Source organism: Buteo buteo, chromosome 7 (genome assembly GCF_964188355.1).
Source record: "Buteo buteo chromosome 7, bButBut1.hap1.1, whole genome shotgun sequence".
Classification (NCBI taxonomy): domain Eukaryota; kingdom Metazoa; phylum Chordata; class Aves; order Accipitriformes; family Accipitridae; genus Buteo; species Buteo buteo.
Genome location: NC_134177.1, coordinates 28,746,209 through 28,772,399, shown reverse-complemented (window position 1 = coordinate 28,772,399; position 26,191 = coordinate 28,746,209). Strand labels below are relative to the sequence as shown.

At 39.6% G+C, this 26,191-nt stretch overlaps 1 protein-coding gene across 7 annotated transcripts; it reads left to right on the top strand.

The window, feature by feature from the left end:
• The first annotated feature begins 1,505 nt into the window (after nt 1–1,505).
• On the top strand, nt 1,506–25,725 carry FAM168B (family with sequence similarity 168 member B). 7 transcript variants are annotated; one of them, XR_012651008.1, is made up of 9 exons: nt 1,526–1,707; nt 8,601–8,681; nt 12,180–12,263; nt 16,394–16,536; nt 17,499–17,676; nt 19,025–19,154; nt 19,677–19,790; nt 20,038–20,065; nt 20,544–25,725. XR_012651008.1 is itself a non-coding variant. In XM_075031999.1 (8 exons), exons 2-6 carry the CDS (start codon nt 8,612–8,614, stop codon nt 19,135–19,137), a joined length of 588 nt encoding a protein of 195 aa, XP_074888100.1. In that variant the 5' UTR covers nt 1,526–1,707; nt 8,601–8,611; the 3' UTR covers nt 19,138–19,154; nt 20,038–20,065; nt 20,544–25,725. The 7 variants fall into 7 exon arrangements, 5 of the variants coding, with proteins under 5 accessions (XP_074888101.1, XP_074888102.1, XP_074888100.1 ...); XR_012651007.1 differs by lacking the exon at nt 20,038–20,065; XM_075031999.1 differs by lacking the exon at nt 19,677–19,790.
• Nucleotides 25,726–26,191: the final 466 nt, after the last annotated feature.

Sequence of the window (26,191 nt, the reverse complement as noted above, 5' to 3'; positions counted from 1 at the left end):
CCTGCCTGTTGCAGTTTGTTCGGTTTTGATGCCAGTATCACTCTCGCCAGCAGCACGCTGGCTTAGGTATTCGTGTACAACGTAAGATCAATTAACAATGTATTTATTTGCTGCCATGCTGGCAGTCCATTCTTTGGTAGTATTAGTCACGGCGCCTGCCAAGAACACCTCTGAACTAGTGGCACTATTTGTACGGACTTTTCTGGATGAATCCTCTCTGCTCAGGCTGCCTCCAGATGCTCGCAGTTACATTTCCTTGACAGATGTTGAACAGTGCTGAGTTATTGGCTTAGGCCTTTACCACAAACAGCTTCATGTGTTGTTTTTTTAAGGACTAGCCATAGGAATTCTGCATGGCTGTCACTTTGGTCTCTTTTCTGCATGTTCAATAATGTCCACCATCTCTGGGCAAACTTAATCTACATACGTTCCTGTCTCATCCCATCCTTGGGAGATACTTGGTGCTTTATCAAAAGGTTAATTCTAGGTCTTTTAGGATGAGAAGTCTGCATGTTTTGTCTGCAGATCAAATCGTGACCTTGACAGGTCCAGTTAGGTCTAGGAGTTGCAAGGTTGGCTTCCACCTATCAGTTGGAGGATGGAGAGTTAAGTTAGAAAGCCTCCCGACCTAGAATCATAAAATCTTAAGCTTGGCTTGCTTATCTGTTTCAGTGTAGTGCTGAGTACAGTTCAGATTTCTAGAAAAGTTTCATGCGTTTCCCAGCTCTGAGCAAACAAAAACTATTGGAAAAGCAAGACTTTTCAGGAGGAGTTACCGCATTGACAGAGTACCATCCAGGTGCCTTACTTCGCTACCGGCACTCTTGGAGGTTCTGTTTAAGCCGTCTATCTTTTTCCTCCCAACTTTCAGGTTAGACCGATCTTCAGCTTCTCCGTTCTGCCACAGCTCTGTGGGCAGAGCGCGCCGCGGGTCTGAAAGGCGGCCAAACACCCCGGGACCCCGGTTCCGGCAGGGACCGGGGCCGTGCGGCTGCTCGGCCGGGCCCTTCCACCGGCTTCATCGGGTGCCCGACCCCGAGCAGCCGGGAGGGCTGGCCACGGACGAAGCCCTTACCGCAGGAGGAACCCTTCCAACCTGCAGGGCGGAACAGCGTCATTGGGTCCAGCAGGCGCGAGCCGATCCATCCCCGGGGCCGGGGCACCCAGAGGAAGGGGAGAGCCCTGGCCGGGGGCTCTCCCCGCCCCCGAGGAGGGAGGTGAAACCCGCTTTAACTCCCTCTGCCTTTCCGCCAGTCTCGCCGCTGCTCAACCCCAGCTCCGCGGACGGCCGCGGGTGCTGCCCGGGACCACGGCTCAGCCCCGTCGCTAATGGCGGCGGCGGGGAGGCGGGGTCACGTGCTACGGAGGGGGAGGACAGCGCCCGGGGGCTTCCGTGCACGTGACGGCGCTCTTCCGCCCCCTCGGCTAGGTGCCGCGCGCCCCTTCCCCCGTGGAAGTGACGTCGGCTGCGGGGTCTGTGCGCAGTTGTTCGGTACGGCCGGGCGCGCGGCAGCCGGAGTCACCCGGCGGCCACTGCTTCCCCCTCCCCCCCCGCCCCCGCGCAGGCTGCGCCCGCCCGGCTCCGCCCGCCGTCTCCCGCACCCGCGTACGTACGTACGCACGTAGGGACGCACATACACACACACACACGGACGCAGCGAGACAGCCAGCGACGGCCGGGCCGCCACCACGAAGCGCCGCAGCCCGGTGAGTGCCAGGCCCGCCGCTGCGGGTGGTGCCGGCTTCCGGAGCCGCTTCTTCCTCTCCACCGCGCCGGGCCCGTTACGTAAGGCAGCCCGGGCCCGGCGCCTGGTCCGCGGCCTGCGCCGCCGGCCTCTCGGGCGGGCCGCGCCGCGCCGCTTGGCGGCTCCCCCTCAGCCATCCGGGCCGCCCCTTCTGCCGCGGCGGGGCCGCGGCGGCGCCATCCCGGGTCCCGGCGCCATCAAGGGCGGGCCCCGGCCTCCGCCGCCGCGGCGGTGCGCGCAGCGCTGCGGCTGATGCCGGGGACAGCGCTGCGGCCCGGCGGGCGGCTGCGCGCCGCTCTCCGCCAGGCGGGGCAGCGAGTCACCTTCAGCGTCGCTCGGGGGCTCGGAGAGCCGTCCGTAACAGGTGTCTGAAACGGCCTGGGAGCGCTGGCAGGTGACGGGCTCGCCGAGGGGGCAGCCGGCTGGTTACTCGCTGCCTCGCGGCACCGGCGTAGGCAGGGCCCGCGGCCGCCCTGGGTCTCGTCCCCTGCTGCTTTCTGTCGCTGCCGGGAACTCAGGTTACCTTTATGGAGTAGGTTGCTTTTGAAGGCATTGGGACGCCTGTTCGTGCTGGTTTATTGATGTAGGGCGGAGGTTGTCCCGTTGGTAACTTCACAAAAACTCGCTATAGAGTCATGAGGGGATCGGTCAGGTGGATTTTCAAATAAATAGTAAGCTTCAACTGCACGCAAAAGGTTGTGTGTGGCTTGCATGTTGTATCTGCCCTGTTACCTTTATATCTGTGAGCTGGAGGAAGGAGTACGTTTTCAGTTGTCTGTAGCTTCTAGGAGAAGTTGTGAGACAAAAAGAAAAGAGGCCTGGTGCAAAGGGCGCCTTCAGTGCCTTTCTGGAACGTTTGGAGCCAAACCATAAACACTAGCCAAATGACAAAATCCATGCCCTGAGAAACATAAAAAGTTAGGTTTTGAGTAAAGGGAGGTATACAGCTCTCAGCATGAGAAGAGCTGGACTCAGTTTGTTCTTAGATGTTCAGTAGTAGTGTGCACATTACCTAATTTGACTAGACTTTCTGTCTGCTCTAATATGATTTTACTGTAAGTTGTCTAATTGTTAGTGTCATAAAACTCCCAGGCTCATATAATGCATGCTTCCCAACCTGTACATTTGGGATAGTAATTATGCACTTTAACTTTCAGGTTAAAAAGTAGGAGGGATTAGGAGGGTTTTGGAGATTCTGTCTCAATTTGGAACTTGTGACAGTTTCTTCTTATTTTAAAAAGAAACGTGGAATAAACTGAAAATGAACTTAATGAAAAAATGCTTTGTAGGATAAAAATTTACCAAGAAGCAGAGCTTCAGGATTTAACTAAAGAGTTGTGAATATGATTCCTTCGTGAAGTTTTATTCTTCCTTTGTTTGTTGTTTTTTTTTTTTCCTCTCCTGTCTCTTATAGTTGATTTAACTTCCCCTAAATTTGGCAACAGATGGTCTTCTAAGATTCTTACTATGAGGATTTGGTGATTCTGCTGCACTACTCCAGTTCTTTGAAATAAGAATATACACAATCTCAAAGTTATGCAGGAGATGCAAGGATGGGAGCTGACAGTTTTTATCCCCTTGTGCAGTAGCAACAACAGAAATTGTAGGCTTTGAGAAGTGTTGGGCCATTTGTTTGATCTTTCCATAGGTAGTAGGGTTTTTTTTAAGAAAAAACGTTTTGGTAATGTTCTCAGGTTTTGGAAGAATAGAGGAATGCCACTAATGTACAGATGAAGCTGGTTCACGAGCAGGATCTTGGCATTAAATTTTTGGTATAGGTTTTCTTCTTGTGAAGAACATATAGAACTAATTCTGTTGAGTCTTTTAATATATAATCATATTGTCTCTGTCCTTACTGATACTGGGTGCAAGTAGTATTGGTTTTAATGTATGTGTATTTCAACACAGAAAAAGTAACAACAGACCACTAGTAGAATAGGCTTACTGATGGGAATTGTATTAGAAAGGATTAAAAAGTCTAAACTTCTCTATTCCTTTGTAGTCTTAAAAAAAAATAAAAAATTGCATGCATAGAAAACATGGAAGGTTGATTGCAGGTGTCTCATTCTTTCTCTTTTATGACAAGAACATCTTGTAACTTGAGCAGGGGAGGAAGACTTGCATATGAATGATGTTTCCAGCTTTGTATTTTACTTTATATGTGAACTTTGGGCAAAGCTGTTAATTGTCCTTTTCCAGGCTGTGGTTCTGCAACCTCAATTTGTACTGCCACTGTCCAGTCCTGCTCCCTTCCTTGTATTGGAACTGGCGCTGTTTTAGCTATTTGGTGATGTCTCAGCTCTCTCAAGCTGGTAGGAAGAAAACACAGCAAACCTCTGCCCAAAAAACTCCAGCAAAACCCAGAATTCTGCTAACTGACTTAGCTGATCTAACTTACTGAGGGGTTAGAGTGCCAGTGCTGTCCCAGCACAGGGAATGAGATTGCTTGCCAGAAGCATCGCAGTTCTATGTAAGCATTGATTCCAGCTGGCTTCAATCATGGACTACCATAAACCCGTGCCCTGTTTTGAACAGGGGTAATACTTGCTTCCTGGTAAAATTCAGTGACCTTTTTTGAGGTGTTGGATGAGTGGAAGAAATGAAATGTGCGCTACCTGCAAATACCAATGCAGTGTAGGATGTGTTGTCTTAGACTTTATGACAGTTTGAATGCCTTCTGATGTGAGCCCCCTTTTTTTAAAGTCATTGTGACAAAAGTGCCTGTTATGTGGCCTAGGATTTGCATCAAAGAGCCTCTTTTGGTGGCTGAAGTTTTAACAGAACATAATGCAACTGAGACTTTAATCATTGTCAGTTATTCGAAGAGCTGAAGTGTCCTGAACTATTTTCTTTGTTACTTAGCAGTGGAAATGACTTTTTTTTTTTTTACATTAGAAACTACCAAGCATTTAGGAATTTTATTTTACTTCTATTAAACTTTGACTGGAAATCAAATGGGTAAAACGTAGAACACTGATGATAATTAACTTTGTTGAAGAATTGTATGTAAGTAGAAACTGGGTCGTTTCTACAGTTTCATAGCAAACAGCATCCTAGAAGTATTACAGGGTGGATAGATGTTAAATACTATAATGACTTAGTGTGAGTCTGCTTAAAGTTCCAAGAGTGAAAGCATTAGTGGACCACAATAGTGTGCTTTAGGCAAGGTACTTGGAGATTCTTCCTCAACTCTTGTGATGGAATTGTCATAAAATGAGCACAAAGTGACATTCAGTAGATCTTGTTCTGATAGCATTTCTGCACAACTTTGAAAATAAATAGTAAGAAAATACATCCATTACAAAGGAATGTGCAATTTGTTTTATAGTATTTGCATTGGTCTGTGTTTTTTTGCATGTATCTCTGTAAAATGATTTTTAAAAGCAGAATTTCCTAGAAACGTGCTCATTCTGAGCATAGCAGGAAAAGCCATGTGCAAAAGAGTATTTAATTTGGAGTGTTAGAGCTTCAATGTTAGCAGCGACTGGCCTTTGCTCAGTTTCCTGAAATGTGGATTTAAGAGGAGGATGATTGTCCTGGTATCTGTACCGAGATGAGATTTAACAGGCTTGATCAAAACTGCATTTGATTGTTTGGCTTTGGCAAGAATGAAAGGTGAAGCATTTGCGCTTCCCAAGCATGCTTGCATAGTCTTTAATCGGAGCATCTTTAATAAGTATGATTACCTTCATTTCAGCTGAAAGAATTAGTTGACTGTAATTTATATACAGTTGGCTCTGTGCAATTTATATACAGATGATGCACAGTAGACACTTATTTACATATACATTAACATGAGAATGCTTTGGAGGGGATGTCAACAAAAAGGTTGAAAGCCATGATTCTTTGGGTTCACTACTAGTTTCCCTAGCATTTGATGTGGACTTCAAGCATTACAGGGAAGTGGACTGCAAGGTTCCATATTTCAGTATAACAGATACCCTTCCAAGTAAAATTGTGGTAAGAGTTGAGATGATTGCAACCACTGGGTAATACTATATAATTATACTTACACATGTTGGGTCCTTCAGAGAAGACCTGAAAATAATTATTTTTAATTAGAGGTGATCTGAGGTTTTGTCTGCATTACAAAAACTGTAAGCGCTTTTTGTAGGCTGGTGGATTTCTGCTTGTGTTTCAGTGGTGAAAGCTAGAGTGTGAAAGCAGAAGTGGTGAAAGTACATACCTGTTCAGCCAAATTTGAATTAATATATGTGTGTGTACACACACGAATTTCAAAGTATGGATGTATTTGAAGTGGAAGTTGGCATTGTTTCCAGTAAGAGGCAGCTTGCAGGCTCCTGGTACCATAGGTTTTTTTCCCCTTAAGTGGAATTCCTTTCTCTTAATCTGCACTTCCCTTGAGATCAAGTCTGAGTTTTCTGACCTTTTCTATTAATTTTCTTTACCTTTTCAGCTTTGTATGGTTTCTGTTTAAGTCATCCACCAGAACGTATGTCCTTGTGTTCTTCTGCAGTTATTGACTACTAATACTTCTAATAGTTGGGTTTTTTTGTTTTATTTTCCCCCAAATACTTGCAGAATGCTCTTACTGGCTATCCAGTCCTCTTTCTCTCTTCTCATTCACCATGCAGAATGGTGAGAGGGTTACAAGGGTCTTCTTTCCTCCTAATTGCTGCAGAGACTGCAAGGAGGAGCAGTGTATTTGTAGGGGTATGGGGGTGTGGGAGAGTGCTGTTTGTATTTGAGTGGAAGTGTATATCCACCTCTCTTCAGGCTTTAACCCCACAATTCGGAAATGCTGAGACTGAAGTGAAGCTTGGACCTCTTAGGGGTTTGGTAAGTTTAGATACAAAATGTGACAAAATAAACATTGAAAGAGGAGTGGAGATGCAAATGAGAAGGAAATGCAGGGAGATATTAAGGGAACAGATGAAGTTTTCAAGGAAATAAGAGTTCTTATTTAGAAAGGAGAATACACAGAAGAAAGTATGGGAGAAAAGAACAGTCTTGCTACAGTGAAATGCTAGTCCAGCAAAATATGCCTGCTAGTTATGGAGCAGCAGAGTTAGCGCTACTAAAACTGCACGGGGCTTCAGATCCTTTATACTTGAAGATGACTAGTTTGCTGTAGAACATTTCCAAAGAGATTTGTGTCAAACTGCTTCTTTTGATGTTGGTCAGGTGGTTAAAACATGATGCTCTGGGGAGCTTTCCTCATACTAAGCAATGTAAATGGCAGGTTGTTTGTTTTAACTCATTCTTAATGGACTCATTTGTCTTGATATGTAATCAAGTATGAAGCTGGAAAAATAAAAACAATTCTATTTAAGTTAGTATTATTGCTAAGTGTGTGTGTGGGAATGTCCGAGAAACTGGTGAATCTCGTAATTCTCTTACATTGAGTTTGAGTGTTTTGTGAAACTTGATGATAAACTTTCTGACAGCACTTTCTGATTTCCTAATTTTGCACAAATGGTTCTTTTACTTCTGTTGTGTACCAGGTGCTGCTAAAACTCTTGGCACAGAGCTGTTTTTAGTGTTACTTTAAAAAGCAGACAACTTATGCTTTATACAGTCACTTAACGTAGGTTTATCACTGCAGCTATACTCATAAACTTAACTCAGATTCCTACCATAAAATACTCTATAACTAAAGTAGTGCATGCATAATTATGACTCTTTTGCTTCATAAACTTTATTTATAAAATTCTGTTAAACTGTGTTAAGCTGCTTAACACACTATTTAAGTAAGACAGCATCTCAAGATGTAGAAGAGAAAGTGACTGAAGAACCAGATATTAACAGTTAATAAGAAAGTCTGGTTTCACGGTGTGCCTTCCTCTCTTGCTGTCAGAGGCTATTTGTAGTGCAAAATGGGCACTTGCAGGAAGAGAAGTGGTAAATTTGTAAATATATGCAGAAAATCAGATGATTGAAGATATTGGGGTTAAAATATGGGGACTTTTTTCTAAAGTATTAGAAAAGTAGTTGCAAACTATACTCTTCGAAGAGGCACATGGCAGGCTTGCTTGTGACCTGTGATGCAGTGATTTATATTCCTAGAAGTACATAGGCATACTAGAAAAACTTGAGAAGCATCTTCAGTGCCATTTTATTTTCCTTGGCGTTTATGTACAAGATCATTTTTAAAACTAAGGATTTGGTTTTATTCCTGCCAGTGATGCTAGCTGTAGTTGCCCTTTTGGTGTGTGAATACATAATTCAGAAATGACTGGACCTAACTGTCAGGTTGTCATAGCCTCTGAAGAACTTAGCAGCAAGTAAACAAATACATAAATGTGAGCTAGCTGTCTAAGACAGAAAGTCTTTTGGCATTTACTTCTGTAATACTTGGGCTGTTGACGGTTGATGAGTTTAGTGCTGGTAAAGGACTGGAATCCCAGGCTTGAAATGCCGGTAGTAATAGACCATAAGTATTTGCATCCCTTGGCTAGATGCTTCAAGAAAGAAATGGGAAGAAACCAAGACTGATAGATGGTAAGTGATGGACAGATGATGGATGACATGGGGGGTAGAAGTCCAACACATGGGAACTCCTGCAGTGGGTTATGGATTTGCGTGCCATGGGGGAACTCCTAGGGATGGAAATATTTTGAAAGCCTGCTCCATAACAGAGAATGTTTCATTCTTGAGACATTCTCTAGCCAGTTGAGGGTTCTGGTGCTTTGAAACTTATTTATGCAGTGACTCTCTTGCTTGTAGCTACAGTTTTAATGTTGATGAGTAGTGGAATTGCTGCTTTTTCCTCTGTTACTTTTTCTTCTGATATACTTTCCCCCATTACCAGTTCCATTTTAGCTGCTGAGATTCCAAGCTTTTCCTATACTTGAGTAAACACTCTTTTTTTTTCTCCCCCCGCCCCCGATTCAGTTACTGAAATCATGAATCCTGTGTATAGCCCTGGATCTTCTGGGGTGCCCTATGCAAATGCCAAAGGAATTGGTTATCCAGGTAAGTAACTCTGTTTTTTGAATGAGCTTCAGTTACACTGATCTTTGTTTGTAATCAAGAAAAAATAGGCACTTATGAATGGCTTCATGTATGGTAATCTGTTTTGGGATTTGGGTGGTTTTTTTCAGTTTAAAAATTTCAAGAGTGATGTTAGTTGTTCTGTTATATTTCTAACTTCAGTATCTCTTCCAAAGCAGCTTATTTTAGAAGCTCTAATATATACACCCTGCAAGAAGAGGAGTCAGTCTATTTCTGCTGCTAGTTGGTTGGCACTGTTAACCTTTCTATCCTCTATTTCTTGTTCATGCTATCTGTTTTATGATTGCCTGAAGCACAGCATCAAAGGTGGTACCAAGAAAATGGCCAAAAAATGTTTTTAAAACAGAAACTAAATGTATTTCTTGCTTTCTCTGCTTTTCATTTGGCTGCAAGTTTCTCACCAGGGATTTTCCCCCCTCATCTCCTAATGTGCATGTGAGCAGGCTTCATTTCTGATGTCCCTGTAGTTCAGAAGTTGGGTAAGGCAATAATTAGATTTGGACAGAACTTTCCAGGAAGGCCAAAGAGAAAGGCTGTGTGCCTCTGAGGCATTTCAAGCAGTATGTCTTGATGCAGTCTTTTTTTCTGATATCTGTGGGGTAAGGGAATTACTCCATCCTGAGAGAGGCTGGAGGGTCTTACATAAAATCTGAGCTGAATCATAACCAATTAAACTTCTGTAGCTTTTACAGGGAGGCTGTTTTGTGATTTAGTTGGTGTCTATGTTGGGAGCTAGAAATCATTCTGCACTGTTACTGTTTATATTCTTTGTAGCTGTACTGTATTTTGCTACTGGTATTTACAGCTTTTAAATTTGTTTTTCAGCTTAGATGGTGTACTGGAGTTCCTATTTTCTTGTTCCAGTTTTCTTTGTTCCTTCTTCTAAATACTGGTGCATAAATGAATTTTCTTTACTGTTGACTTGATCGTCTCAAAAACCTTTTAGTTTTTATTTTTGCTTTTCAGGTACTTTAAACTTTTTCCTCAAACTAGTGTACCTTTCTTGATTTCTACAGTATTTATAAGGGGAAAACACAAACTATGTTGCAATGTTTTAAAGTCTATTGAGTGACTGAAATGGTGCAGTAATAAATTGTAAACCTGATGCTGCGTAACCATAAGTCCCACAGGATGATTTTATTCTCTCTAACTGTTCTCTAACTGTCTTAGTTATATGGTCTATAGTAATTTTATAATAAAGCATGCAGCAGTGGTTTACTAATTAATATCAGTTACAGTACAACTATTTCTATATTTGTAATAAAGTGCTTTTTCAAGGTTTTCTTTTGCTTTAGATAAAGATTATTATTAATTATTTAAACATAACTGTAATTTTATCTCTATTCATTTTCTAAACACAGATTTATATTAACCAGGGTTTCATTTGTACTTATAACCATTTACACATTGCATCAAAGCTCTTGTTTATACTAATCTAAGTGCTACCTTAATTTACTTAGGAAGATATACTATTGTAGGTTCAGTTTAAACAACATTACAACTTCTAATCTTTTATTCTACTATTACACATATTGAGTTATGTAAGTACTGTATATTTGCCAGTCTTCACTAGGTTGTAAATTAGCATAACTAAAATATATGGAATTGAAGTAGAATTGTTACAAAAGTGCCTTAAATGTCATGCTGTAAGTTGATCACTCTAAATTCTTCCTTACAGCAGTCAGTCAGTTCACACAACTGTGACCCTTAAATTCAGCTTAGTCAATAAGTGTTAGACTGTTAGAGATAGTTTGCTGAGCTGCCTGGCTCAGGATTGAAGATTGCATTCTCTAAAATGAAAAGTAGACTTGCATTTTAGGATTTTTTTTAAAAGAACTGTTGCATAACTAATTCTCCCTTCTTTGCCTAATTTAAAAGCTGCAGATTCTCCATTCAGAATCATAGAATTTACATGGGTTGCATGGTAATAGAAAGGAATGAACATATCGCTAGGTGGAATGTATTAGTCAAAGGCACTGTGTTTCTGAAGCTGTTGTATATTTAATAGCTGTTTATATTGTACTACACCTATTTGAGGTTGTTGGATGCGTTTATAGTAGCAAGGAATCGATATCCAAATGTTCTCATATGGGTGAAAGTTCTGTGTAGAAGCTAAAACTGCTGCTTGTTGTAGTTACATTTTTCACAAATTACTTGTTTCTTGAGCGGCTCAGAGTCCTCTACTATGGAGCTAAACCTGTGAAGAAAGAATAGAGGACTGAAAATGTATACAACATAAATAATGTTGCAGATGTGTAGTCGGTTTGAGTAGGGTATAAAGCTGTACTAAAGCTTTTCACTAGCAGCTTGTGAATTTGAAAACTTCAGAGCTATTTACATGCTGAAAAGTTGTTATGAATTGAATATGTTATTTTTACCTTTGATTTTTAAGCCTAATGCTTTTCTTAGTCTTATCCATGCTGACCACCAAATAGTAGTGCCAAGCGTATGTCACTTGATATGTTTACAGTGTGCTTTACAAAACTAGGTTAGCATATATAGTCTTGAGCTAAGGAATTTTTGTTAGGACTAATTCCTAAGGACTCTGGGATTTATAGTGAAATAGAAACCCTTCAAATTTGAATAGCAGTTTAAAACTGGCAGCTTTAAGCCTGACAGTGAATATGCAAGTAGTAATTGCCTTTTATCTAGAGAAGTTTAAGTCTTTCTATGTTGATAACAAAATGTGGTAGTAACTCTGTCTCTCTAAAACCAGACATTACTCAGTTTTACAGTTTGGAATAATGCAAATAAGTTCCTGGAAAAATTAATAGCTATGATTAATTTAGAAATTTCACTTACTACAATCTAAACAAACTTTGTAACTGTAGCTTTTGCTAATGATGTTTTTTGCCTTATGTTGGAGGTCAGTATATCACAATGTTGATGAATTGTAGTTCTTGTATTCTATTGTAGAGTGTTTGTCTATCATTTTGCCAATACCTCAGTGAATTGCTTGTTACTGTTAACTGTCATAGTACATGCTGGAAACTGGTGAGCTTGTTTGATACCTGAGTGTAATAACAAATCTATCAAATGCAACAAGCATTTTGGACTACTCAGGTTGCTTTGTACTCTCTACTTGGGGTGTATATGAGCTGGAGAGTCAGAGTCACTCTGACTCTGAACTCGGGGTGAGGGGGGGGGGGTTGGATAGTTGCACAAAACTTTGTTGTCCAACTAACTTAAGAGTTACTTGGCCAACTTTGAGATTTGCTGAAACAGGGATGTAAGGGAGAATGGCACTTGTGATTCCTTTAGCCGTTCCCTTCATCTAGCATTCAGCTTCAGGTGGCTTGGGAGAAGAGGAGCCCAGTGTTTTAGCTGAGGAGGTGTGATCGAAGGCCATCTGTTAGCTTATATCAATTAAACGATGTACAGTGAGAATCTTTGAGAGTAAGGTCTGGTTAGATGGTACAGTTGGTCTAGAAAATAACTTTGACATATTCTTTCTTCTAGCTGGCTTCCCAATGGGCTATGCAGCGGCTGCTCCTGCCTATTCCCCTAATATGTATCCTGGAGCAAATCCTACCTTCCAAACAGGTACGTGTAATAGGTATGTCGAAGCAGTAACCTGAAGTTTGGGAGTTGTTAGAACCAAGAATGAGGAAAAGCTGCAGGGGCTTACAATAGCGCTTACACTGTGGGATAAGTTTTACATTACTTTGAATATGACTCATAAGGAATCATCTGATAAACTAAAATGAGTATAACATCTTAACTCACACTGCTTTCACCTTCAGAGAAGGGAATAGCTGTTGTCTCTATATTTCAGGCTGATACTTGAGGATTGCCTTGCATTTCCCTTCACTACTTCCTTTGTGATTCTGCTTGCTTTGCATCCTACTGGTTGTTTCCAGATTCTGTTTTTTCTTCTCTGTTGTCTTCAAAATTCTTCTTTTTCATCCTTTTCTTAAATCATCTTTCCAAGTTCAGCTGGCTGTGTTCTTTCTGCCCTTAAAATTGTTTTGTTTGAACTAATTGTCTGGAAAGCCTGGTTGCTGAGTAAAACTGTTTTGTCCATAGTGGGTACTGGCAGAGGATTTAGGTAACTGCACTTGTATGCTTGTCACTTAAGGGAAAGGAAATGTGATGAGCCTAGGAAAAGGGAGATGGGGAAAAAAACCACAAGAGAAGCCAAAGCACTCACCTAAGTTGTTTCCATGTAGTTCTGCTTTCACTAATAGAAGATGATTTTGATGTACCAATGCTTGAAACAAACCAGAAACTGGCAGCATTTAATTTCCACTTAAACCAGGAACATACATCTGATAGAACAGTATTCTCCCTGTGGTTATTTTGCATACTAAGGAATTCCTTACATTGCTTTGTTAATATAGGTCTGGGCCATCTTCAGGAACTCTTTCACTTGCATGTATTATGCCAGTTTTTCAGAGATACACATGGCACATAACCAAATTTGCCCATGAATGCCCTTACATAACTTACAGGGATAGGAAAGGATGCTGCTTGATATTGGGAAGCTTAGGTTGTGGAAGCCTGCTTGCAGTATTGAAGTTCGAAGTTTGTGATGTATGGCATTTCATTAACTACCAGGAGGTGTTTAAAAGGGTGTGGCAGCAATTACTGAGGCAAGAGAGAGTAAGTCATCTAAAATGTTTGCCTGCAGAACTTCTTAAAAGTGTGTAGCTTTGTAGCTTTCCTTGGAACTGTGGAGGGTTCTAGTTGGTACAGCCTGTGTCTATGTTCAGTTTGCTGCTTAGAGGCATAGTGAGTGCAGAACTGATTTTGGAGTGTCTTTGGCCTTGAATTTAAGGTGGGGAAACGGATGGATATTATAAGTTCCAGTAATTAAAAAAACCCAACAAAACTATAATTTGGATAGGGTATTGCCTCTGTACAAGTATCGTATCTAGGGATACCAGCTTGCATTTGCACTGGATTGCTTAAGAACTTTTTTGAGAGTGATGTTCAAGGGAGAGCAGTTCCCATCAGGGGTATAACTCTTAGCATAGGAATCAAAACCCTATGCAGACTTTTATTATTGGCTTGTATTACTAATAGGCCGTTCAGTTTCCCAGTTGAGATTACCTTAGTGATGTGTCTCTGCCTTCTGTGCTCCAGGATTCCTGTAGCTGTGCTGAGGAGTAGCTGCAGTTTTTGATCCTGGGATCAGATAACTGAAAGGTAGTTCAGTCTTAATATTGCTTGCAGTCTGCAAATCCTACTGCAGGAAGATGAAGATAAGCTGCATGTGATCAGTTTACCAAATCGCGAGACTGATGTTTTTATCCAGTTGATTGGGTTTTTTCTTCTGTGTCAGTTATGTTGTAATAGGAGGTTATGGTTTCTGGGGAAGATTCTTGACTTGTTAGACTTAATCATGTTGCAAGATTAGTCTGCATTGATTAATCTTGGAATATATCTCCTGCTATATAACAAGATAGAGTAAGAAATTTTTCACTTTTGTGTGAAAAAGGAATAAAGATGTATAGAAGTCATCTACCATGTTCAAATGTCCTTAATTTTTTTTAAAGCTAGTACTATTAGGGTCTTCATTGCTGTTGAATAGAAAAGAAGCTTTTATTTCAGAACTAAGAGTAGCTTTAATTTTTAGCTATTCTTTAAGCTATGAACTAAAGTTCAAAATGTCCAGATCATCTAATTCAGGCAGATAACAACTTGAAGTACTTTGTCCTAACAGCTGGGATTTTTAATTTTTTAACTTTTCTGATGTAACTGCTTGTTTGTAGAATCAAAGCTTTTGTAAGTTCGCATCAGCAGTATTTGAATGTGCCGTGCCACTGCTGTTTGGAAAGGGTACCTTTTTACAGGTATCTTTCATAAATTTCTGTGTTTTTGAAAACTATGTGGTTTACTTTTAAGGTCTTTGATCCCTGTAAGGGAGAAAAAATTAAATGGGAAGGCAGAATACCTCTTGTACAGATGTACCACTTTGCATGAATGAAAGTTAAATTGCCTGTGCAGCTGTATCAGTGGGTTTTTAGAATGAGAGCGGGCTTGACTGAGGACATGGTTGTAGTTCAGTGGTGATGCTTCATGTTCAGCATTTTGTAGCTGAGTTTTTCAACACAAATGGCTCTCCATACTAGAAATAGAAGTTACTTCCTCAGCATGCTCTATTCGTCAAATACTTAGTATCTCTAAAAACAAGTTCAGAGTAAGTGCTGTGGTAGCTTTCTTTAGTGTCTCCTAAAGGTGATAAATTCTATTTAACAAAAAAGAAAAACATAGTAAACCTGTTTCTTCATTAACATGACAATTTTCAGTTTGAAGAGTGGAATGAAATTGGAAAGAATCTCAGACTTCTGCAAAAAGAATGAAGGTTGTCTGTGATCATGCTGTCTGCACTGTCTGATTTTTCACAACACAAATGCCAGCATTCTCTCTGCTATATGGCTTCAGATCTGTTCTCTATATTGAAGTCAGCACATTCTAGACAGTCTTTAACGTCAACCTAATCTCTAGTCTCTTGTTTTCTATAATTACAAAGTGTTTTTTCTTCCTTGTGTTGCCCTAGTACTAGTTTGTACAATTCCAACTAAACAGAAATTGTATCTCCTAGTGTGGTGGACCTGCATGAGACCCAAGATCTTTTCAGCATAGCACAGGGTAGGGCCTTGATGCTTTCTCCAGAATAGGTCGTACCTGTTGTTTACTACCCTAAATGACATTACTGGTGGATGCTGCTGCTAAGGTATTTGTATTCCCACTCTGGCCATAATATAATCTTGGGAGTGTAGTGTGCAGCAGCAATGGTACTCTTCATAGATCTCCTCCATGCCTCATCAAGCCTTTGTTCTGTTATCCTGAGACCTCATCTGATGAGGGCTGGAGAAATCATAGAACTGTCTTTAGGCAGGGTCTGAGCCAGCAGTTGCTACTTATCCCTGTAAAAACTGAACAGTGCAGACTGATTTTCGGGGCCTTGTAATAGGAATGCAGAATTCTTTCTGATGACACCTGAAGTCTTACTGTAATGTATAAAAATAATTCTCAAGTGATGATTAAGGGTATGTCTATGTATGTAATACACAAAAAGAAGATTTAAAGATATTAAAGTGCCTTTGAAGTGTAATTTGCAGTTGCGATGAACTTTACAGTGCTTGTGTTTTAAAGGTATAGCCTTTCATATTTACTTTAGCCAGTTCAGAAAATGCCAGAAAACAAATGTGAATAAATGTCAGTTGAAGTAGAGGTTGCAGATTGTGTCTCTGTTCTCTGAAAATCCATCTTGAGCTCTTCACATGATTCTGACTTTTGAAATTGTTATTCTTGTGCTATATCATCTTCTACAGAAGGTAACTGCAGGTTAGTTAACTGTTGCTATGTTTTGCCAGTACAATTTGGGGTGCGTTGAGAACTGGGCTGATATTAACATGTGCCAAATACTCCTATGTAGGAATGCTGCCTAATATGCCAAATCCAAGTATTTAATATCCATAGATTTGAAAAGCAAATTGTGCAAAAATACAGTTAACTTTTCATGCTTAGTTGACATAGTCAAGTATTATTTTCAGATTGTTATCAGTATTATGTAAATGATAGAACTTGTGCTTGGATATTGAGACTAGTACTCACAGGAAGATTAAGGTATTTGGAAATGAAAAAAATTGTTACCCCTGACTTTAGAAAGCAGTGTACTGACACTTGTTTTTCATGTTTTTAATGCAGATTTACCTTTGTTTCAGGTTATACGCCAGGCACCCCATATAAAGTATCTTGTTCACCCACTAGTGGAGCAGTGCCACCGTATTCTTCGTCACCAAATCCCTATCAGACTGCTGTGTACCCAGTTCGAAGTGCCTATCCACAGCAGAATCCATATGCACAGGTAAATGAACAAAACCAAAACCTCTTTGGATAGTATTTTGTTTACCTTGTAATTTCTGCTTGAACTCTTAACTTTAGACCACATTTATTTCTTCATGGATGGAGAGGATTTTTAGCTGCATACAGTAAGAATTCTTAATACAGTGATTTACAGAGTGCGTGTGTGTGCACTTTTACATTCTCTCTCACATGACAGTTACTCTGCACTTGCTGATTAGGTGTTCAGTCTTGGAAGAGACACTAGATCCAGTAGTGTTAAAAGTGCACGCTGGATGCTATAACTACCACATCCTGATTTCATTTTGTCACAAATTGTCATAAACTTGCATTAATTTGTTTTTTTAGGAAGCCTCTGTTGTGATTCAGGAATTACCAAGTCATGCTAGGCAAACTGTTGAAAACTATTAGAAAGGCTAGAATTAAGACACTTAAGTAAACGTGGTATTTTGGGGAAAAGTTGACCCTCTTTGCATAGAGAAAACTTGCCTGGCATGTATGCAGTAGTTAAAGGGAATTAATAAGCAAGTAACAAGGTTTATTCAATCTGCTTAGTGTATTTGGATTTGTCAAAAACCTTTGGTTCTTTAACTAAAATCAGCTGAATAAAAAGTTGTGAAAGAATGAGAAAAGTTCTATCATGGATTAATATATGAAAAGACAGAAACGAAGGGAACAAATGATGAATGAGTCCTTATTGTTGAAGGTACAGTCAGCATTGGAGTTCTACAAAGGTCCCTGCTTTGCATGTTATCCTAAATGCCTTAAAAAGGGGCTAAATGTTAAAAAATTGCCAGTGAGATGCAATTGGAATAGTTGAAATGAATGTTTTGGCTTCTGCTCTGTAAATGCATTGCATCTTTAGAATAATGCTTTTATATTATGATACATTCATGAAAGAAGACATCATTTATCTTCCCCACCAGATACACTGTAATTACTTAATTTACTTTGTTTCTCCAACAGCAGGGCACTTATTACACACAGCCTTTATATGCAGCACCACCCCACGTAATTCACCACACCACAGTTGTGCAGCCTAACGGCATGCCAGCAACTATGTATCCTGCTCCGATTCCACCACCAAGAGGAAATGGTGTGACTATGGGGATGGTGGCTGGGACTACTATGGCAATGTCAGCAGGTATGTGAACTTACAACCCTTAAGTTTTCTTGATGAAGCTTTCCTTTCAGTTTGAGACAGAACACAGCTGCATTACAAAAATGTGATGCCAGAAGCATACTTGGCAGAATCATAAAATTGTTTGTATTAGAAGAGGCTTCTGTAGGTCATTTAGTCCAGTGTCTTCAAAGTGGATCCAGCTAGATCAGGTTGCATACTTGGTCAGTGATATTTTGATCATCTCTGAGGATGGCGATGCCACATCCTCTTTTCAGGTGTTAGTATTATGGTAAAATAGTTTTTATTTATATCTGTATGGAATTTCACTTACTTTTGCAACCTTTGCTTCTCATCTTACCAGTGAAAGGAGTCTGACTTCCTCTTCACAATACATTTCTCTATGCCTAGCTGAAAACAGCAACCTCTTAAGGCTGAGGAAAAAGCAGTGTTCTCAGCCCACCCCTCATATTGCTGACCTTCTTTGTATATTGAGATACAACATTTTATGTGTTTGCACTACCTGCAGGTCTTCTGTGTCACAGGTAATGGTTAGGAATGTCTACGTCCTAATGCCATACTCTTTTAGCGGTAGTGTTTTGGAGAAAATACTGTTTAACCAATAATCTAGACTCAACTGTGGGTGTTTACTGAGGGGGTGTCATGCTTTGTTACTCAGTGAGTGTTAACTCATGAAGAAATGTCCACGTTCACCCAAAGGATGCTCTGTTGAGTAATCTAAAAACAAGAGCCATGAGCTTGTTTTCAGATTCTGGTTTTTATCTTGTCAAATTTATCATTTAATTTGAGGAATCTCAAAACTAGAGAAGTTGTGTCACCAGCTGAGCTAACATTGGAATTTCGTACATGGGCAAGCTTATCCCAGGTGTTTGTTAGTGTTTCTACAAAGTGCTGTAGAGAAAGACTGTTAAGATCCTGCTATCTCAGCCTGTTTGTTTCTGAAGCCCCTTAATCTGTAAAGTCCTATCTGTAATAATAAATCAGTTCGTGTTTGCATTCTGATTTATCAGTCAAGTTATCTCTACCATCAGATATTCTTATGGCATGTAAAGACTGCTGTGGGAAAGTTTCACAGGGAATAATGCTCATGTTGCAGGGTTTCTGCTAGAGCTATTTTTGAGTAATAAGTATCTTTGTATGCATTGGACTAAACATCAAAATGATCCCCTTGCATAGAAGTTTGAAGGCAGATTGGGGCTGGAGTGCAAAATGATATTGGTAACTTTAAATCATAAGATGAGCAAGCTGTAATTGTTTTTAAAATTAACTCTCTTCCCCCCCGCCCCCCCCTTTTTTTTTCCCTCTGTACTAGAATTTGTGCTTACTGAAAAAAATGTTCTCTTCATCCTAGGTACTTTGTTGACAACTCATTCCCCAACTCCAGTAGCCCCTCATCCAGTTACTATGCCCACATATCGGGCTCCAGGAACACCAACCTATAGTTATGTGCCCCCACAGTGGTGATCATCCTGGCAGTCAGTGTAAGTTACCAACTTAGATTGAAAGCAGTTAATCTTTCTTATAAATGACAGCGTTGCAGGTTCTTTCGGGGAGATTTTTCAGAAGGTAAGCTGTCTGGGGTACTTCTACAGTATTCTAATTGAGTAATATAAGCAGTAATTTTTGTGTATTATAATAGCTGTTCCCTGCAAAGCAGAGAAGCCTAGTGGGACTTCTTCAGTGGTCTGTATCTTCAGAAATCATGAGTCATTTTCATGGTTCATGATTGTTGAATATGAAAGAATGAGCCTCAAGTCTGCTGTATTAAAATACGTCTGGGACTAAACGTATTCAGTATTTTGGATTCCTTGGTAATTGTTGAATTCAGCAGTAGTATGATTCCTGAATGAAGCAATGTGTGTAACTTTGTAGTCTTGTTTTTGATTGGCTAAATATGTAGGCAAGGCAAGTGTTTTGCCTTGCTCTGAGAGTGAATCTTTCTCACAAGCTGCTGAAACAAATATACAACCTTGAGTTAATTTCATATATTCACTCTGTTTCAGGTAAGTATCAGTTCATACTTCTTGCAGTCAGCATGGAGAAATCGTTTCTAGTGTGGACTGAAATTTAGATCATGGGTTTCAAGAAAAGAAGTTTATTTTGGAATCTGCTGTAAGGTGGGATGGATTTTGGGATTTTGGGAGTGTAACGTGTGTCAGACTGACACAAAGCCTAAAGTTTTGGGGATCCTCACTTCTGTTTCTGTTTTTTTGGGGGGAGGGCAGGGTTAGCATAAATTGAGAACAGCTTCATTTGAAATAAGGACTAGTGAAAATTTCTAGTTCGTTGGTCTGACATTTAGTCCATTTAGTTTACAACAAAGTTAACTTTATTTTAACTTTCTCTGGATTTCTGTTTCAGCAGTTAGCAGTCCAGAGTTCTGTGATTACAGGTGACTATATTCCCTTTGAGTTAGTAATGCAACAGCCATTTCTCATTTTGCTGTGATGCTACATATCAGTCTGCAGATCTGAAATGGTTCACATATAATATTTGATCCAGGAGTGTCATATTACATGAATATAAAAAGTGAGAGTTTTGCTGTGACTGAACTCATGACTGCTGATAATTAAATTTAGCATAAAATATCTTTTTAATATTGCACCTTCTACTGAAGACAAAATGACTAGTGATGACAGAAAGGTAGAATGGACATGACAGGAGAAAATCAATGTGGTGAATTCTTAACCTAGAAGTCTGTAGATCTCAGTTGACTGGTTAAGTGCTAGGGTAGCATTATATAATACTTAACATCTGCTGTGTGTGTGTATTAATGTGGTGTGTGCAATGTTAGAATGTTCTGCCACACTCAAATAGTATTTCACATAATTGAGAATATTTCCTGCTTTTTTTACCCCCTCTTAATGTAGGTTTGAAGATGGGAGATATGCAATCAAGAAATTGAGGTTTAAAAGTTGGTGCTGAAGCCCTCATGCCTCCAACCAGGACTCTTCTTCTGAATGCTTTCAACACTTGGCTAAACACTACTAATTCCTGATCACTGAAGATTTTCCAGTGCTGCATATCTTACATCTTGGAACTCCAGCAGTTAGTCTTAAAGCAAATCCTGTTTTGTGGACTGTCTTGCAATTTTTTAGCTAATTATAATGATAAAAAGGGAGTATAAATTTATTCTGATCCATATCTAGTTGAATGCATGTTAAAACACAAAAACAAAGCTTGCTCAATCTACCTGCAGTGACTGATGCAAAAACCATCATATGCAAATCCAAAGGAACCGAAAAGTATTTTACAACTTGTATCACTAATGCACTGTTGTAATATATGCAGGGTCTTAAAAGGTAGAATCATGAAAGTGAGTTTCTTTATAGAATACCATGATATACATTAGATAAGTGCTTCAGCCTTTTTCAGGTTGATGGATTTGCCAGTTTAAAAGGGGCATATTTTTATTTAAGTGATGTATTCTTTTCAAATTCAACTACTAAATTGGAGTGACTGGAAAATGAGTCAGACAGGCTGTAGAAATCCCGCACACAATTATTTTACTTCGTACCTTTTCATTTTCGTTATATGGATTCAGTGTTACACAGATGTTCATAAGGATCAGAATGAAATGGGAAAGGTAATGCTGTGTGTGCCAGTAAATAAAGCGAACTTTCTTGAGGCAAAACTGGCTCTTAGGAATAGTAGGAGGTGACATCACCTGCAGAACGAATTGCATGTCCTGGGGAGATACATATCCAGTACTATCTTTCATATGATGCAAGATGTGTCAAAGTGAGACTGCCACACAGACTGATAGAAAAACACTTTCTTTTAGTTCTCAGTTCAGGAAATCCATGCTGTTTTTCCTAAAGAATGTTGTAGTCAGTTGAAAATGTATGTGCAGTTGATCCAGCTTGCTTTCCTGAAACTTAAGAAATGCTAGGGCTTTCTGCAACAAACAGGAGGAGTTCAGCTGCATGTTATTCTGAGGAAGGCTTGTGTGCCTGATGAGTATGTTAAAGGGGAACAAAACATTTTAACACAACTTCCTTATTAGTTACTTGCAGTATGGACTATGGATATGCTGTAGTAGGGCTGCCAGAATATAGAGGTTTCGAATAGCTGTTCTTTTTTTTTTCTGAAAATATTTGTAATTGAAGTAGGAGCCATTTGTTAATTACAGCATTTTGATGTGTTTTCTTAGTATTTTCTTTTTTTACTTTCTAAATTGCACTTGGAAGCACGTAAAATAAGACTTGACTGCAGATCAGCATTTCATTGCAATGAGTCATTTCTGATCTTCTTTCTTGCAACTTCAATTTTTAAAAAGTACCTCAAAGCAAATGCTGTAGGGATAAAGGGCTAGCCTTAGAACCCATTTATATACCAAAATTGTTATGGGGGAGATTTTAAATTTTTAAATTTGAATATTGCACATAAAATCAAGGTTTTTCTTAAACCTGCTTTGCTTGCGATCCAGAAAGATGCAATTTTCTTTTATTGGGTACATTCTGCCTGCAATAAATTATGCAGTAAATGGTTATAAAATGTTGTTCCCTTTCAAGTGTTTACACAGAGGTATATCAGGCTGTATTGTTCTTGTAGGTTAACTTCCATTCAGAAGTAATTTTTTTTTGAAAGTTGTCTATCTAGTTACACTTTGTTTTGGGGTGTTCTGCTCCTATACAGATTTGGCAGCTACTTCAGGGTAGCATCAGTGCTGATTTAATGCTGCCGTTCCAGTACTCTGCCCTGGTGGGAGGCTTACGTACCTTCATAACCCATTGGTGGTTAGAGCCTTCAGTAACTCTGGTTTTTTACAGTAAGCACTCTACATATTTTGTACTACCCTTTTTTTTGTTTTTTTTGTTTTGTTTAATAAAGTTTAGGTTTATTTTGCATGAATTGCTGTCAGTGGATGGCCCCCTTATTTCTAATGCCTTGAACATAGCTATGTTGTTGGAATAAGTACTTTAAACCTTACTCATGAGCACTTACTGCAGCTTAGGGATTTCCATATGTCTTTATAGGGAGCAGAAAATGACCCCAGACAAACTTATTTGAATCTGTACTGCTCTGTTCAAGTCTGTTTAAGAATTCCATTTGTGTAGTAGATTTGCAGCTTTGATTAGTCAGGTGTGCCAGAGCGTACAGTGAACATTAATACAGGCCGTTTGTCCATTGTAGCTAGTAGAGAGTGACATTTTGTTGTCTTAGCATGATTTTAACAAAGACCTGAGGTATGGAACAGTCCTGTGTTGGGGAGAAGCTATAAAGAACAAGCTCAAAGCTTTGCTGTCTCCTGTCTCATCACCCAATAAACTAAAGCTTTGAAAATCATAGGAAAGAACTTTCATGAATGCTGCAATAGATGAATAGTTAAGGAATGAATATAACTTCGTATATATTTGCTCTAACTTCAGATTCCTAAATGTCATCTTGGAATTGGTCTCTGTATAATATTCTGTAACATTTAGGCAGTCTCACTTACTTGAGCACTTTTTTTTAAGTTGCATTATGGGATTCATCCACCAGGGGGAAACTTGTACCTTTTTTGAAAGGTACTACACCTTCCAGTTTTGATTGACTATAATCTACTGGGAGGGTGGAGCATGTCTCCAGTAGTTGATATGGAAAGTAACCAAAAGCACAGTGCAGGGGGACTGGGGGGGGGGGGGGGGAATATGTGTATATATAACTATCTTAATGGTATTTTGTTGCAAATAGTAGAAAGCATGGATATAAAACTGTGGCGGGGGAAACTGTACATCATTAAATAGGCGTTTACACAGTGAGGGTCTTACGAAACATTCTCTCCTGCTTTTTATATAACATTCCCTATTTAGAATTCCTTTATAAATAAATACGCAGTATGTGTTTGCACTAGAGCTCCTCAGCAAATGAAAAGAGCTAGTGCAGTAGAGACATTTCAGATCAAGCTTCTCTTTAAAAAAACAAAAAAAAACAAAAAAAACAAACAAAAAAACCCACAAAAAAACCCAAACAAAAAACTTTTATGGCAGCTTTATATGATTAAAACAAAAAGTACTACTTTAAACCTGGAACTGAAAATAACTGTTGCAGCAATAACAAAGAGAAGTCCAAGAAAGAAAATTTTTTTTATTAAAATTTCAGGTGTTGAGTTTAGATAAAGTATTTTTTAAAAACTAAGGTATTCCCTATGTCAGTAACAACTGATGAAAATGTCTTTTAAATGTAGCAGCAGCAAAAGAAAAATGGTTGATAATTAGCACCAAAAACGTGTAGCCCTAGTCAGTGGTGTGGTGGTTAACGAAACACTAGGAAGGTAAATGGAGAACCTACTAGTAGATCTTGCTTATGCTTGTTGTAACCATCTTCTGTTTGAAGTTTCTAGCAGATGTGCAGGAATGCTGTTCAAGAAAGCTTTTTTGGTGTACTATGCAAGTTTAAATGTTTAGATGCAGTGGTAGATGAAAAAAATCCTTTATTTGAAGTCCGTCCTTGTATTCCTTCATCCACTGGGAAAAAAAAAACCAAACAACAAACCACCACCACGCCGTAAGTACTACCATGTCTTAGTGTTGTCTGAGAATAGTTCATGGTACAGAGTTGTATACCAGGGTACTCAATATTGACTACTCTTCATGGAGTGTTCTGGCTTCACTGCTACTTGGGTAGTAAGGCCACTTAAGGTATCTGAGCAAAAGATGGTCAGAATTGGCTTGGAATCACTCCCCATTGCTTAAGCACAGTATTATACACACCATTCATTTGGGTTTAGAGCATACTTTTGCTTGAATAGGTAAGCACAGCGATCCTATGCCACCACTTAACTCTAGGTTTAAACTCATACCAGAGTAGTAAATACCATGTATGAGAAACCTCCCATCTTAGGAACATGAACAATAGTCATGCTTCAGCTGGAACTTGTGGGAAAGAGGACAGATGCTGTGGTTGTTGACTGGTAATTTGCAGTTGCCCAGGACTTGGTTTGTGCAGTAGTGGGTAGGAAATGGGCATGATCCATATCCAGCCTTCTCCAGCAGGTGTCACTTGCTGACCTAAGCATGGTCAGGGGGTCAAAAGCAATCCATTAATCTTCATGTCAAAGTATTTGTGAACACCTCTTCAAAAGACACAACGATTTAAGCTCATGCAGATTGTTCTCAATAAGTGTCAGCATTCTAATCCTGTATTTTATCAACTCTAAGTTTCCTGCAAAGACCCTCAGATTTGATGAGGTACAATGCCAATTAACCAGAACAACTGCAGCAAAGTTAGGGTAGTTTTGTGCATCAAGCCTCGCCAAGAATCAAGTTCATTCTGAGATCTTCTCTGAAGTAGTGAGGACTCCTTCAGCAGGCTGTGTACACCTCTGTGTGGGGGGGTGCTGAGAGCAAATAAGGTGTATTTTGTAGACAGAAGAGAGGAAAGAGGAAACTTTTTCTTGTGGGCGTTGAATATAACACTGAAACATCTGAATTCCACAGGTAGTAAGGGTCCATTTGTGATTGTAAAAAGTATTCTAAACAATTTATGGGCTCTGAAGTTTCAACATCAAGAAAGTGAACATGACTTTTCTAAACTGTTGACTTTTGGGCACTTAGAAGGCAAACTGGGAAAGCTTTTTTTAGCTGGCTGCTGTACAGACTTGTTTTAAGTAGAATGGATTTGTTAGTGGGGTTTTTTTTGTAATGCTATTATTGGCTGCCCTCCTGTCTAAGATTTGAAAAAGTGAGTGCATGCAATGGAAATACAAGAGGCCCCAGTAATAGTTCTCCATGTTTGTTATGGAATAGACACAGGTTTCCTTTTTATGACTTTTTTTAAAACTGTCTTACAAACAGTTGTATTGGTACTTTTTTAAGTTTAGGTCAATGTTGTCTTCCAGAATAAGTTTTAAGGCATCACTCACTCCTGCATTGAACTATTGCATCAACACAAAGAGTGGAGATTCCATTCTGAGCCAGTTCAATTGTGAAAATTCATACTTTTTTATTTTTTATGCAATTCAATGAGTAGATGAGCTCAGATTTAAATTCTTAAAAGCACGTTTATTGTAACAAGAATTGTTATGTATTAATACTTCAGTTTTCAATAAAGATTGACTTGTGTTGCTTATTGTGTTTTTTTTTTCTTACGGTCTTTGGTGACATCCTTCTAGAAAAGATTCTGTTGCTGGATAGCAGTACAGTATGTTTAAGTTAAGGTATCTTTAAGCCAATGAAATCTGGTGATTGATCAAAGCAAAGCAAAACATTTGAATAGGTTAAGTGACTTTTTTCAATAAGGTTTCTTAATGGCTAACAGTAGTAAAGGCTTCCCAATGGGGAGTAAGCTGCCCTAAGTTGCCCTGCCTGAGAGTATGGTAACAGTGGTGCAACTTTGCCTCATTCCCTTTTGAGGCATTTCCTGCGGTTTGAGTTTATTTCTTTATTTTATAGCTTAAAACAAAGAAAATGGAACAGATGTAAAATTTCATGATGCTTTAGCATTTACTTGATACTAAATCAGTGCTGTTTCAGAGGTGAGAGGCCTTGAGCAGAAAGCTGTTATAAATCAGTGTCTTAAGTGTTCCCCAGAAGGC

Excerpts from the sequence above, each read along its gene's own strand:
- FAM168B (XM_075031999.1), top strand. The coding sequence starts at position 8,612 with ATGAATCCTGTGTATAGCCCTGGATCTTCTGGGGTGCCCTATGCAAAT. Across the intron at positions 8,682-12,179 it reads CAAAGGAATTGGTTATCCAG|CTGGCTTCCCAATGGGCTAT; the intron begins GTAAGTAACTCT and ends TCTTTCTTCTAG. Across the intron at positions 12,264-16,393 it reads AAATCCTACCTTCCAAACAG|GTTATACGCCAGGCACCCCA; the intron begins GTACGTGTAATA and ends CCTTTGTTTCAG.